The sequence below is a fragment of the Corvus cornix genome, chromosome 13 (assembly GCF_000738735.6).
Source record: "Corvus cornix cornix isolate S_Up_H32 chromosome 13, ASM73873v5, whole genome shotgun sequence".
Taxonomy (NCBI): Eukaryota; Metazoa; Chordata; class Aves; order Passeriformes; family Corvidae; genus Corvus; species Corvus cornix.
The window spans coordinates 16,140,783-16,154,393 of NC_046343.1; the positions used below are offsets into that span (position 1 = coordinate 16,140,783).

Sequence of the window (13,611 nt, forward strand, 5' to 3'; positions counted from 1 at the left end):
CCACCTTCTGCTACGTAAATTAACTGTCTTCCACCTATCCTGAATTACAGTGCTCATGCAGCTTTGATTTATTTCTACAGAATGAGCCTATCAATGCCCCAAAGCCCCCAGCCTCCCTTGTTTTACAGGATAACACACTAAACACCTTTGTCCTTTGTTCTAGACCAATGTGCTTTACAGCTGTTTTGTTCTATCATCTGGGTAAGTAGTAGCTTTCAAAGTTTAAACTGAGGAGAGTTTTTATTCTGAGCTCCAATCTTGGTCTATTTTAATACATGCTCAGAGTTATCATCTGGGGCCAGATCCTCGGCTGTTGAAATTAGCATAATGTGATTACCTGCAATAGAACTGCTCTGACTTGTGTTGCAAAGGTTCTGGCCCTGAGGTGTAGCAAGGTTTACAATGGTATTTAATCAGGATTTGTAAATGGACCATCTTTGGTGTTTAAACAAAGGAGAATGCGCCTTAGCAAGTATGTTAGGCTTGGAACTCACAGCCCCCTGGCAGCTCAGATCATTAGAGCTCATTTAGTATTGGGCCCTCTGTAGATTTGACAAAAAGAGTACTGAAAGCAATTTATATCCTTAAGGACAAAAAAGGAGGTCAAGGAGTTTTCAGAACAATATGTACCATGAAGTCCCCAAAGAGCCATGAATTACACTTACGAAGTTAAATGTCATTGAAAAATGACTCGACCAGGAAAGTGACAAGAAAACCACCCTTAACTTAACCTAATTTGGCAATTTCACTTGCGTTCCCCCCAAAGCAGACTGAATGAAGCCTGACAAATGCCCCACTTCATCTTCTGTGCAAATTTGTTAATAGAAAAACAGTGTTTATGCTGCAAAAATTGTGCATCAAAAATATTGATTTTGGTGTCACTTTCATTTCAGGTAAATTGTTTGAACAATATGACCATGATGAATATCAGAAATAAAAAGCTATTGGGGAAAAAAAAAATTGCTGACCCACTTATTCTAATTCAATATCCTAGTTGGCAAATGGCAAATGAATCAACCTTTGCCATTCTTTTTTGGCAGTTCAAATCAATAGAGGAGATTTCACATATTATATATAAATACAGAAACATTATTTCTATCATTCTACCATTAAAAGTGTAAAATTTCAGTTCTTGCAAAAACTTTAACTATGACTAGATGATTAATTAGAGAAACACCACTTCACAGTACACCCTTTCTCCCATAGCACACAAATTAATGTAAGAAGTATGTACAAAAGAAATGGAATTTTAGAGTAGAAACATGGTGGTTGATTTTTATTTATTTGCAGAATTATTTATTGACTTATTTATTGCCCAATCACATATGCAAAAGGTTACTTTAACCGTTCTTGCTGTGTTATTGGCCCCTTCCAAGTTTGTAATCAATACCTCCTGCCTTTGTAACCCATTTATCTTCTAAAGAAAAAACGTATCCTTCCAAGCACAGTGTTGATTAAATAATGTATATCATTCATCTCACATAGCAATTCACCTCCCAAAAAGCTTTGTTGATTGACAGTTTTGTTGTGTTCCCAGTTTTGGCTGGAGTTAGCACAACACCTTTGCAAAAAGGTCTGCACTGCCTTGTTCTACAAACTTCTCTGGAGCTGCTGATGTCTTTGCTTCACCGTTCCAGTCACCTGAGGATAACACGGGTTGAGCACTATGGGAGCCTATTTCTCTTACAGAGTTTGGGCATCCAAGGTGTCTGGCCCAGATAGACCACAGCCATTCTAGAGAACTGAAAGCAGAGAGAGAATTCCATGCAAGTAGCTGGAAATTACAATCAGAATGAGGGAGGAATGGCTTGCAATGTAAAGTTTCCAGAATTAAATGAAACAAAGACCATTTTAGGCCATCTACCATAATCTCTCTAATAACACAACATTTATACAACAACAGAATACATGATGAAATGTATAAAACTCAATGAGACCAAGCAAACAATTGCAGTTAGTACCAGAAAGAGAGGTTCTGCATTCCTGGGGAAGAGATTGGATGCTGTAGACCATGTTAAAGACAGTCTTTTCCATCTATGATTTTGATGAGTATGATAGTTAAAGCAAGGCATTTCAGATAATTTCTGAATATCTCCTAGTATCATACACTGAGGGTGAACTGAGAACTATCAATTCTAAGGAGAAAAAAAAGGACATTACATCATTTTCTGGATATAGTTTAAAATGTAATCCATTAAAAGCAATACAAAAACTCTTCAACTGAATTCTGGAGAAAAGCTCTAATAACCAGTGTTGAGAGGATTTAGTGGAAGGAGACTACAGGAATGAGCTGAACCAGTGAAGATCCTTGGTTTGTTTCTTTTTCCCTTTTACCACAAGCTCACTCAGACTAATGCAAGATCTTGTCCTAAAGGTGATGACTGTAGTCCTGAGAATAAAACCCTTAGTGGTTTGTTTATCTTCCCTTTGTTTTCTGGCGGGAGAGACAACTGTTTACTATAGGGTAAGATAAAAATTGATACACGTAGTATCAATAAAGCTCTGCAACCCATTCAGAATAATCCAGAGAGATTTCTAAATCCTAGCAGCATGACATCCCAGCCCTATCACTTCAGTACTCAAGCTGCTTCTCCATTTGGAGGATTAATAAACTCTGGAGCATAGTAATATATTTTAAAAAGAAAAGCACTCCAATTTATGTTATGCATTCTAACAGAAAACTCTGTGAATACAACCAGTATTGAGCTTAATCTATGATCACATTTTGCATGGATTATTTTAAAAAATTTCCTCATTCTACATACTCAAGAAACTGGACACTTTTCAACCTGAAAAGCTTTTCTGCATTTAAAGGACAGTTATTGTTCATGTGTGCCATCTACCTTTCCTTAATCCCATATGATTGCAGCCAACAGGAGTAATTTGCCCCACATTAAGTCTGTAACCAACATGGATATCTAAGTCATTCAAATATTTTTCATCAGCTTCTGTCTTAATAGTGATTGATATGTGCTTTGTGTGAAGTTGAAGCTATACAATTTTGTCTACTACTGCTCCTTTTTCCTCTGCATTTCACATCTAAATTGTTCGATAAACATAATCCGTAAGATTTTTCTTCGCTCTTCAACAAAGGAATTATTCAGGTTTACTTGTGGCAGACACTCTTAATACTGCAAAGCAATGTATACAGAAGGCCAGAAGTTCTGTCTGAACTCTGATAGCTCAGTAAAATTGTGATGGACTATATTTTTACCCTCTTTTAAAATAATCTGCTACAGCAGTTTTATGCTTAGATTTTTATTCTGTTCTTTCCTTTTTTTCCTACCCATTAAATAACCCCCAAACCCAGAAAACAAACTCACAACACAGAAAAGAAATATCCTACCTTCCTCACAGTTTTCTCCTTTATAGCCCACAGAACAGACACAGTTCCCTTCGATGCAGGAACCATGACCTCCACATGAGGGGTCAATGCACTGGCTGATGGGTACGTCACATTCTGGACCTTTCCAGCCACTGTAGCACAAGCAGGTGCCCTTGGAGTACTGACCATTGCCACTGCACAGAACCGGGCAGGCAGCTGGAAAATGGAACGAAAGAAAAACAGCACACAGGGTCATGCATGTAGTTGTGTAAAAGGGCACCAAAAATCCACTATCAAACACTTATACTCAAATACATTCATGTACTGGGAAAAAAAATCTGAGATAATTCGTAGTGGTTGAGTTCTTCATTTCCCAAAGAAATAATTTGATTGCTATTTAATAAAGCACATATGTGTTGGGCATTCTGAGAATACAGCTCCTATGCTTTATGGAATACTGATAATGCTTGGTATAACTGATGCGAACGGATCTGAGTCTGACATTACTCTGCTTTGTTTCTCTAGGTAACATCCGATTTTCACAGATGGAACACAAAACGTTCAGTTCCCACAACAGCTTATTATATGGCATCTTTCTTCTACCATAACACTTCTTTAATGTAATGTCCCCAAACTTTTTTAGACCCTTTGGTTTTCAGTGTAAGAATCTTGAACACAAGAATGACACAAGCTTTCAGATACTACAAATGCACCTTGCCACCACTGTCCCTGCTGAGCCCTGTTTCCCTGAATCCCAGTGACAGCTTTTACCCTGTGTGTATTGGCAAGAAAGCATCATTAACCCTTACCCCTCACCATTGTATTATTCAAGGGGGTAAGACACATTCTGAGCAAATATTCATTTATGCAAATTAAGTGAAGCATATGAATAATAAAAGTAGTCAGTAGGTCTTGGGTGCCAGGAATCAGATGTTGTACATATGCAGAGCAATGGAAAGAAACAAGTAGTTTATTAAAACCCAGGTGCATATAAATGTTTCACTAAGTCATATTCACTCCTGTGTGCTCACGTCTCCCTTGGGAACATGGCAATCTGTGAACTTTCATGCCTGTCAAAGACTGGATGTGTGGTCACCAGCCAGAGAAATGGAGAAAATAACATAGAAATAACAGAAAATGGGAGTAATGAAGTGAGTCTTAGAGAAAACCTTGGAATCCTTTTGTGCTCTTCTCTCTGATGCAGTTTGATAAAGACAGAAAAGTATTTCCCTGTCTTTTCCCTCTTCAAAGTAATTAGAAATGAACACCCAGTTTTACAGTGCCAAAAATATACTCAAAAGCTACTACTAATCATTAAAAGGTCCTAATGTCTTCTATTATCCCTTTAACCCGAATGATCAAGAAGAACCCAAGTAATTGATTTCCTACAAAGAAATGTGCAATGGTCCAGTTAACCAGCTTCTCCACTGTCCAGTCCTGCAATGCTTATTAATCTTAGCTGTCCCATTGATCTCCTGCAAAAACACACTTCAGGATAGATTTTCTTATGAATTTTCTTATTTGAGATGGGAAAAAATTGATCCGAAAAAATAAAAAATCAAATTTCCAACCTGAAATGCTAGCTAAAATTTAGAGTGCTGAGAATTACTTCAATTAAGACTACAGATTCATGGGCCACATGTCATATAATATGTATAATGTTTTTTGGCCTATTTTTCTTCTACAGTAGAACAGTATCAAAGTCAACATGCTGAAGTTTGGGGTTTGCTACTGCTCCTGTGTCTTAGATCCATATTATCCATCCTTTGGTAACAAGAGGACTTCATTCTACTGCATTCCTGGTATTCTCTCTTACTGTAAGTTTTGTCCAGTTGCTTTCTTATGCACTGCAAAAATGAACCGAAATTTGAGTAAAATATAATTTCCATCAGCAACATTTTCATTTCAGATGTGCTATATCTTCACAAGTGCTTTACTGAGTTCAGTGAAAAAGGTTATGCTAAATTTCTACTGGTTTTGCTTTCAGCAGCTGGTTTCAGAACTAAGCTCACTGAGCCAGCTGTATTGAAATAGCACACAGACAAACTGTCCCCACACTGCACTCTAGGACAGCCTATCTGACATCTTTTTGCACCTCACCATCAAACAGCTTTCCCTGAAGTACCACACGCTGAACTAACAGCAGTGTGAATGCTCTGTGACTGTTCTTTCTGCCTGCACATTCTACTGTGGAGCCTGGCTCAGTTCCCAGCACAGCCTTTCCCTGCCCGGGTGTCCAGCTACTGCTCCTGCAAGTCACCAGGTGAGCCAGAAAGAAAGGGATCAACCTGGCACCACTTCCACTTTTTAGCTATGAAGACCTGGGGGCACAATTCCTTTGTCCACAACTCTCCATTTCACTGCAGTTTAAAAGCTTATTTTGGGCTGACACTGATACATTTTCTCACATCAGCATAAGAAAGGTAATAATTTCTGTCCTGCTCTCTTTATTTGCCACAGTGTTGAGGATGTTGGGCAGGTGATCAGAAGGCAGCCTGCCCTGAAGACCTGGAGTGATCACGAGTGGCAAGTTTCTTGGTGTCATCTTGCACACCCTGAAACATTGACCAGACCCTGGCCCTTTATTTGGAACTCACTTTAACACAAAAATCTCTCTCTCTAGGACAAGGCAACCCTCACCTCTGGTGTGTGGTGGTGAAGCCTGCAGTCTCTTTGGTCAAGTCCACCACAGAAGGAAGGAATAAAGGAATATTGCTCGATGCAAATTCTCTACACACTTCCATGCCCCGGCAGAGACTCAAAGTTGTCATTACTGATGGTTTCTCAGTGTGGATTCCCCAGCTGCACTGGGACACACTTGATTCTGCCCACCCCACTCGTCACCATGTTGTGACAAAGCTGCATGGAATAACAGGTCCCAGGAAGGCTAGATGAATCCGTGGGCATTAGACAGTTTCTTTGGACAAACCACATTTGTTCAAGTAGTTATAACGACAAAAACTTGAAGCTGACTTGCAAGCTGGATATGAGTGAGGAACAGCTCTTTTTGTTTTGTTGCTTTGCAGATCAACGTGTCACTCAACTCCTGAAAGGATTTCTGTTCTGCAAACCTCTCCTCTGGAGTGAAAACTCTATAAATAGAGATAATAACTCTATTTAAACAGCACTCTCCCTTGAAAGAGGGACTGAGCAGAAATAAACCCCTTACTAAAATAAATAAAAAGAGAAAACCAAACCAACAAAAACCTCCAAGACACTTAACTGTGACCTCTCTAGACCCAGGTAGAGTGGTCTGGACCCATAATTCTGTGCCAGACACCTGCTGTAAGATCACTTCTTTGCTTGCTTTGCCCCTAAGTCTCATTAAGCAATGGGTAACTGCAGTCCAGCTAAAGGTGATGTGTATCTGCTATTTGGAACTTTTCTATGAGTAAGCCATTCTTAGCTCCTACTTTTGACCTGGATTTCAGGGTTCAGCTTCTGGGATACCAGAGCCTGGCATGGCAGAAGAAAGGTTACTGGATGGTGGTGGGTTTTGGGCTAAAGAGCTCCCACAGCAGTTTTTTAGTGCTCCCTGACTCTGCTACGGTGCTTCAGGAATTGAAGAAAAGCTGAAAGCCATGTCACAGCTTTTCATTCCTCTCTTCATGTTTCTATCAGGTCAGAGGTCTTCCTATGGTTCACAAATCTATTCAGTCCTTGTGAAGCATGTCTATAAGTTGAACAGCAATCTGCCTTCAGGGGTTTGCCAGGGCAGTCATGATGCCAGTGACACCAGAACTGACTTTGGACAAACAAGAGAATCTGTCACTTAACCTTAGGGATGAAGGGGATATAGTTAAGATTAAGACACTTGCAATTTAAAGCCACAGTTTAATCTACAACCCTCTGCTGGAGTTGTTCTACAAGCTATATAATAGGAATATCACTTTGAGAATAAGAAAAATGTCAGAGATTCTGGGTCAGATTTTAGCATTTCCAAGAATGCCATCTCACTACGATTGCAGGAGAAACATGTAAGCAAGAATGCAGGAAGATGCAGGTTATTATAAGAAGCTGGCTTATCACTGCTGCAAGGAATAGTTCTTCATGACTGTTTATGCTATTATAGTCTGTTCTGCCTGAGGAAGAGAGAGAATCAAGATGCTTTTCTATAGAGGACAGGAGCAGGTAGCCTTAGAAAGAGTTCTGCCATGCCTATCTGCTAGATCATATAGCTGCAGAATGAGACCCAAACCAGTTCACCCTCATTTTACATCCTGGCATCTTCAGCTGATGTACAAACTCCTCAAGTATCTTCTGGAGTTCTTATTATCTAGGACTGCTTGTGTTTCCTCATGTGAAGTGGATGGCCCCTGGTCCAGGACAGAACTGATTGCTCAAAGTCTATTGAAGCAATAAAGGCAGGCAGTTTATGTAATGGAACAACCAAGTTCCATCCCATTTCTGTGGAGAGATTGATTGCGTATCTCACACCAGCACTGGAAAAAAGGGGACAGAGGTCTTCAGGAGCAGTTACAGCAACACTCAAGCAACTTAGGCCCAAGGGTATATAACATGAGTGAAGACTGGATAAGCACAACAGCTATTAACCCCAAACGTTTCTTTGGGTATGGGATTATGCCCTTCACTGTTACTTGAACAAAATCAGACTAAGTTTTTAACATGGGGCTCAGCTGGTGAACAGACACTACAGACCTCTGAGTCCTGTGGACTGCACACATTTGAGAACATTAATTGAGCAGGGAAAACAAGCCAAACATCCCTCTAAAATTTCTCTTTCTAGAGGTTATTTTGGACTAATGTTCATATTCCCTGATGCATGAATAAAGGTGATTTGGTAACAACACATTGATGAGGAGAGGAGATGGCAAGGGATAATGCCCAAAAGGTCTGGCATCAAAAGCCACCACTTTGTCCAGTACAACCCATGGGTATCCCAGCTGCTGTCTGTGTACACACTCCTTGCACCCCCCTTCCAGTGTTCACACACACATACTCACCAGAGCAGTTCTTCTAGAGCATGGCAAGAAACCAGCAAAGGATATCTGAGGAGACAAACTCTTGGAGGCTGTTGAAGAACTTGCATTAGTTACACAGCTGCTGGGTTGAGAGGCCTTCGCCTGCTACTTGAAGCTCCAAACAGGATGAGAAGGCAGAGTTCTGGCTTGGTTTCTCTTGCTGTAGAGCAAACATTACCCTGGTGCAGAGAGAGTCCTGTACCACTAGGATCTAGGCTGTCAGTTCGCTACTGCAGATTTTTTTTTGGTTCCTCCTCATGAAACAGACAAATTGGTATACTTCTCTTCGAAGTTATTTGAGTCTCTGGGCACAAATATATGCAGACTGGAAAGGTTTTTGAATTTGTACCTACAATGCTTCCCTGTCCTGCACCAGGTCACAAGCAATGCCCTTATATTACTCTTATTTTGCAAGCAGCTCAGCTTTACATTCAAATGTAAATTTTCAAACATGGCAGAGGAAGAATATAATTTCTGGTGCCATCTAATTTTTTAATGTGTACCACAGAATTTTGTGGTGAGATGCCCATGACAAAACTGCACCAAGGGGTGGTATTTGGGTAAGGGCCAGAATGGTTGTATCCATAATGCTTGCAAGCCCCAATCTTGGGTATAAACCACATTCTTCTTACCACAAGCTGGTGTGCAAAAAAGATGAGCTTGGCTGTCTGTTCACAATGTAAACAGGATGGAAAATCAGGACTGAGTGTTCAAGTGTGAGCTTGAGACTGAACTAAGAGAGCACTTGAAAATCAGCTACAGAGCCTGAATACTGCTGACTGTTCCATCAAACAATTTTAACAAAATTAATCAACAAGTTAAAACTCATGGAAGAACATTCTGTGATTGATCATAGAATTATACAAATTCACGGAATGAAAGTCTACAAAGGCTACTGAACACAAAGAGGCTTCATCTATTGTAGGAAGTCCCAGCACACATTATCTCTGGAACCAGTAGAATTTAATGGAGAAGCAACAAAGACAAGTAAAATTTTTACTCTCCCCCAACTATCTGCTGTACGCCACCATCATAGCTGAAATCCTGGGTGAAATGGAATTTTGGTCTCAACCATTACAGCTTTACTTCCCTCTAAACAAACACACATATTCAGGGAAAAAAACCAACAAAACATTCTGAAGAGACACTATTTATACTCCTATGTAAGATATGTTCAGCCCTTGTTGAACAGTACAGAATTTTGCCACACCTAAGAAAAATATTTATTTTTATCTGTAGGTGCTCCTGTTTAGGAGGAGGAAGTGAATTTCAGTGACAAAAATTCACTGAACTGACTGGGCAGTCTTGCTATGCTCTTTGGACACGGAGTTGCACAAATTCCTAGTTATATAAAGAACTGAAATGCACAATTGCATAATGAAACTAAAGTTGTTCTTCTTTTCACTGATCACCAGGAACTGAAGACAGATGTAGGTCAAACTTCTTAGCATTGAGCCCTATCAGTGACCCTTCTGGGTGCAGTTCCTCTAGGGGATAATCAATTCAGACTCCATAATACCTCACACTTGGACTTCCTTTTAGCAGAGATTAAGCTGCTACTGCTGAGAGATTATGCACAATTTTGCCAATATATAAAGAAGATGGATCCCAGTTTTTGACAGTCAAATCTGAAGCCCATAAATGCTCTCGAGGTCAGCTCCAGACTGGAGTAGAAATAGATGAAAGATCCAAGACAAATGTTGTGTACAACTGCCTGGTTCCTAACCTGATAGATGAGACTAAAGTCGCGCTGTACTGGCATTTTTCTCTTTTTGGTCTTTATGTTGGTGATGCATATGCAGCATTTAGATTGCACATGTTAATTTCTCTTCAATGGACAAATTAGATTAATAAGTAAGCAGGTGAAGAAGATGTGTTTTACTGATGCTAGAGTTAAATCCTACAACTGTCTACCAAAGCCCCAAATAATTTTAGATTCACTGCAAAAGCTACAATCAAGTTCCTGTTCTCCTAAAATGAAATATGTGAGCAATATTTATATGTGAACAATCTTAATCTAAATGGCTTAAAATCCACAAAATCACTATACCCAAAGGAATCGAAAGCATTTGCATTTTAGAAAATCAGCCCAGTTATTAAAGAAATTAATTGCTGTCAACTTGATTCAAAATGTTAGCTTTAGACTTTACATTACTATTATAAACAAAAAAGTACTGAGACATCTCTTATTTTATTACGCATCCCTTATTACACCAAATATTTGCCCTTAATTAGCATATCCCTTTTTACACCAAGTATTTGCCCACAAGACATTTCTAAAAATTAGAAGACATATAAATCTACTTAGTTGTAGTCTGAAAACACAATGGGTTTTGTTTGACAACACTTTCTTTCATATTTTCTGTTTAAACCTATTTTAATCAGTTGGCTGCACATTTCACTACTTGTCTGCAAACCTATTAGCTTTTACTGAAGTTCATTTGTGGATATGAAAATCTGAAATAACTTCTAAGGCCACTTCATGGTTTATGTTGTTTCTCTTTTACTAGTTACACTATTTTGATACTACTTTCCTTCTGAGAAGCTGCTCCACTCCTACGAAAATTAGGCCCAAGAAAATCATTCTGGAATGGGAGATTGAATGAATCCAAGACTGTTTTCTCTCACCTGCTCTTTGTGCCTCACAAACATGCTATTTGCATGGTCAGGAAGAATGGTGTTTGACTGGTCTGACAGCTCTTCAGAGATCACTAATTTCACCAACTTCCATCAGGCTGATGGAAGTTCTTAAGAACAAGTTCTAAGTGACAATTAGAAAGATCTACAACATCTTTTAGGTTGCTCTAAGAGCTCATGCTCTTCCAAGCAGAAGTCATCTTCTAGAAATTCACCCAGAAGCAGGAGAATGAACAACTGTGAAAGACTGTCACTGACATGGGGTGGTTTAGTAGTTACTTCATGAAACTGTTTGCTTTGACTACAGAACAGAGAATTAATTTAAATGGTTTAAGAGTAGTGCTACTCTGCCCTGGCAAGCATCAGGTCAGCATTAAGAGGGAATGTCCCTCACAGCAGTCAAGCTCTGCTCTCCCTACCTCAGTTGCCCAACCCCAGCATCACCAAGCTCCCAAGTTCTGCCAAACTGCACATTAGCAAGTGAGGAAGAAAGCCACAGAAGAATTTCCAGAAGGACAAAAAACCTATCAGGTGTGTCAAATCTCTGACATTCAGAAACCATTTGGGGAAAGCAGCACACGCTGACTTAAGCACTAAAGTATGGATGCTTTAATTAATCCGGGGTGAATTTAATTGCTTTAGTTAAGTGGAAATCGGGTTAAAAATGATGCAGAGCATGCTGGGGTGTGTTAAAAACATGACATATGAGTTGGATGAATCGATAAATTAAAACTGCACAGATGTTTTAATTAAACCCAGGAAACTTAACGAAGATCACTAGAGACTTTTAAGCCTATGATTAATTCAAGTCATTTAAAATACCTGTAGAGATATGGGGTTGCCTCCATTTTGGAAGTTACAGAAGTTCTCAATCGATAAGTACTTAAGCTGTTCTACAAAAAAAATGGCATGATTTTTATAGAAGTGACTGGACAGCATTAGCTGCACAATTAATATTTACATTCTTCTGAACACTCAGCAAACTTTTGCTTTGGCCAAATTTATCACAAAGGTCATATTTTTTCTCACACCTTCAGTGTGAGCCTATCTGTCAGAGAAAACACTTGCTGTTCCCTCCTCAACCATTGTACAAAGTATCTATTTCCATTAGATAATTGCTCTGCTTAACAACTGCTACAAAAAATCTATGTATGGAATACAAACAGCTCTTCCCATACTAGCACCAATTTCCAGAAACAAAGCAATTTTTAAAAATGATCTCTTTGAGGTTGCTCACTTGGCACAAATAAATTTTGCTTGATTATTTAACCCCTATAATACTTTCAACAACAATAACAATGCAGTCCATAAGAACAGGGAAACCAAAACTAAGCCAATATCAAACACTTCGGAACTATTTTAATGGTGGATTGAAAGGACTGAAGCCCCATTACTGCTTTTGTGAAGATGAGCTTAGACAATCTCAGTAACCACCAACAAAGATCTTAGATACTAAGATATTGGAGTGCTTCAGGGGGAGAGAAAGACACCACTGTACTGTCTCACTGGAGAAGTCACAGCTGCACATAAAAAAAAGAATTTCAAGTGGCATAAAACAAACTACAAATTGGAGACAGAGACAAAAGAGGATATATGAGTGCACTGACACTTGATAAATCAGCTAGCTGTGCCAGGAGTCAAATGTCTTGAGGACTTTGTCCTGTCAGTACATTCTGGATTCAACTGTTGGTCAGCCTGGTTGTTTCTTTCTCCACCATTGCAGAAGCTGTGCCACTGTCACTGCCTGTGCTAAAGGAAGACTGCAGTTCTCCACAAAATACATGAACATGATTTGCAGCCAATCCAGCTCAGGTCCTCCCTCTCTGCTACATCGTTTAAGAGCAGCACAGTTCAAACTCTTCACATGCATCAGTGCATTCAAGGGAATGGAAGTTCCCTTGCTCTGGTTCTGATTTACCACTGAAGAATGAGACTGATCCGTTTGCCACTTATTTTATGCCTTTGAAAAGAAAGGAAAAAACCCAAACCAACCAGACCAACTCTTTTTCTGTTAGTAACACAGAATCAGAGCTGTGAAATTCCTGCTTTAGATACAAGCAGTGAAGTCGATACAAGACCATGCAGAGAAACAAGTTTTACTTCCTGCCAACAGATGGAAACCAACAGATGTTGAAATCAGCTACTGTCATAGACAAGCATGTAGATCTTCATTCGTATGTTTTGATAACTTCATCACTAGGAAAACTGCGGAGGAAGGGAAAACTAAACTATTTCAGAGGTTTCAGTTGCTATCCCAGTGGAAAGAGTCAGTGAGGAATCAAAGAGATGATGCTTCAAGCTCACAAAAAGCAGCAGTAAGGACAAACATCAAATACCAGAAATTTCCTTCCAAACATATGTGTTGTGATCCATAACAGAGAAGCACTAACAGCACGAAGTCACTTATGCTTCTAGAAGAAGGAACAAAAAAGTGAAATGTTTCTTCAAATATTTTGGTAAGTTTTACACCATTCCCAGTGAATGCTGTAAAAACTATTGCTTCTCTGGTAATGGCTTAGCTCTGGCTAAACAGCAGTGCAGTAGATGCAGGACTGCACCCACAGGCTGCAGAGCTCAGGGGATTTAAAATGCAGGCTGGTTTGGTCTCATTTTAGTTAGTATTATTTGCCTTGCTAAATTTACCAGAAAAGTTAAATCATAACATGT

General features: G+C 39.4%; 1 protein-coding gene across 15 annotated transcripts in view; it reads right to left on the minus strand.

Annotated features, from left to right (window-relative positions):
* TENM2 (teneurin transmembrane protein 2) overlaps positions 1–13,611 on the minus strand; it is a 654,736-nt gene that overhangs the window by 79,753 nt on the left and 561,372 nt on the right. For all 15 annotated transcript variants that reach the window (XM_019289969.3, XM_010406241.4, XM_010406240.4 and 12 more), the window contains one exon: positions 3,347–3,541. In XM_019289969.3, the coding sequence (XP_019145514.3) occupies positions 3,347–3,541 (195 nt within the window). The remainder of the gene's footprint in view (positions 1–3,346; positions 3,542–13,611) is intronic.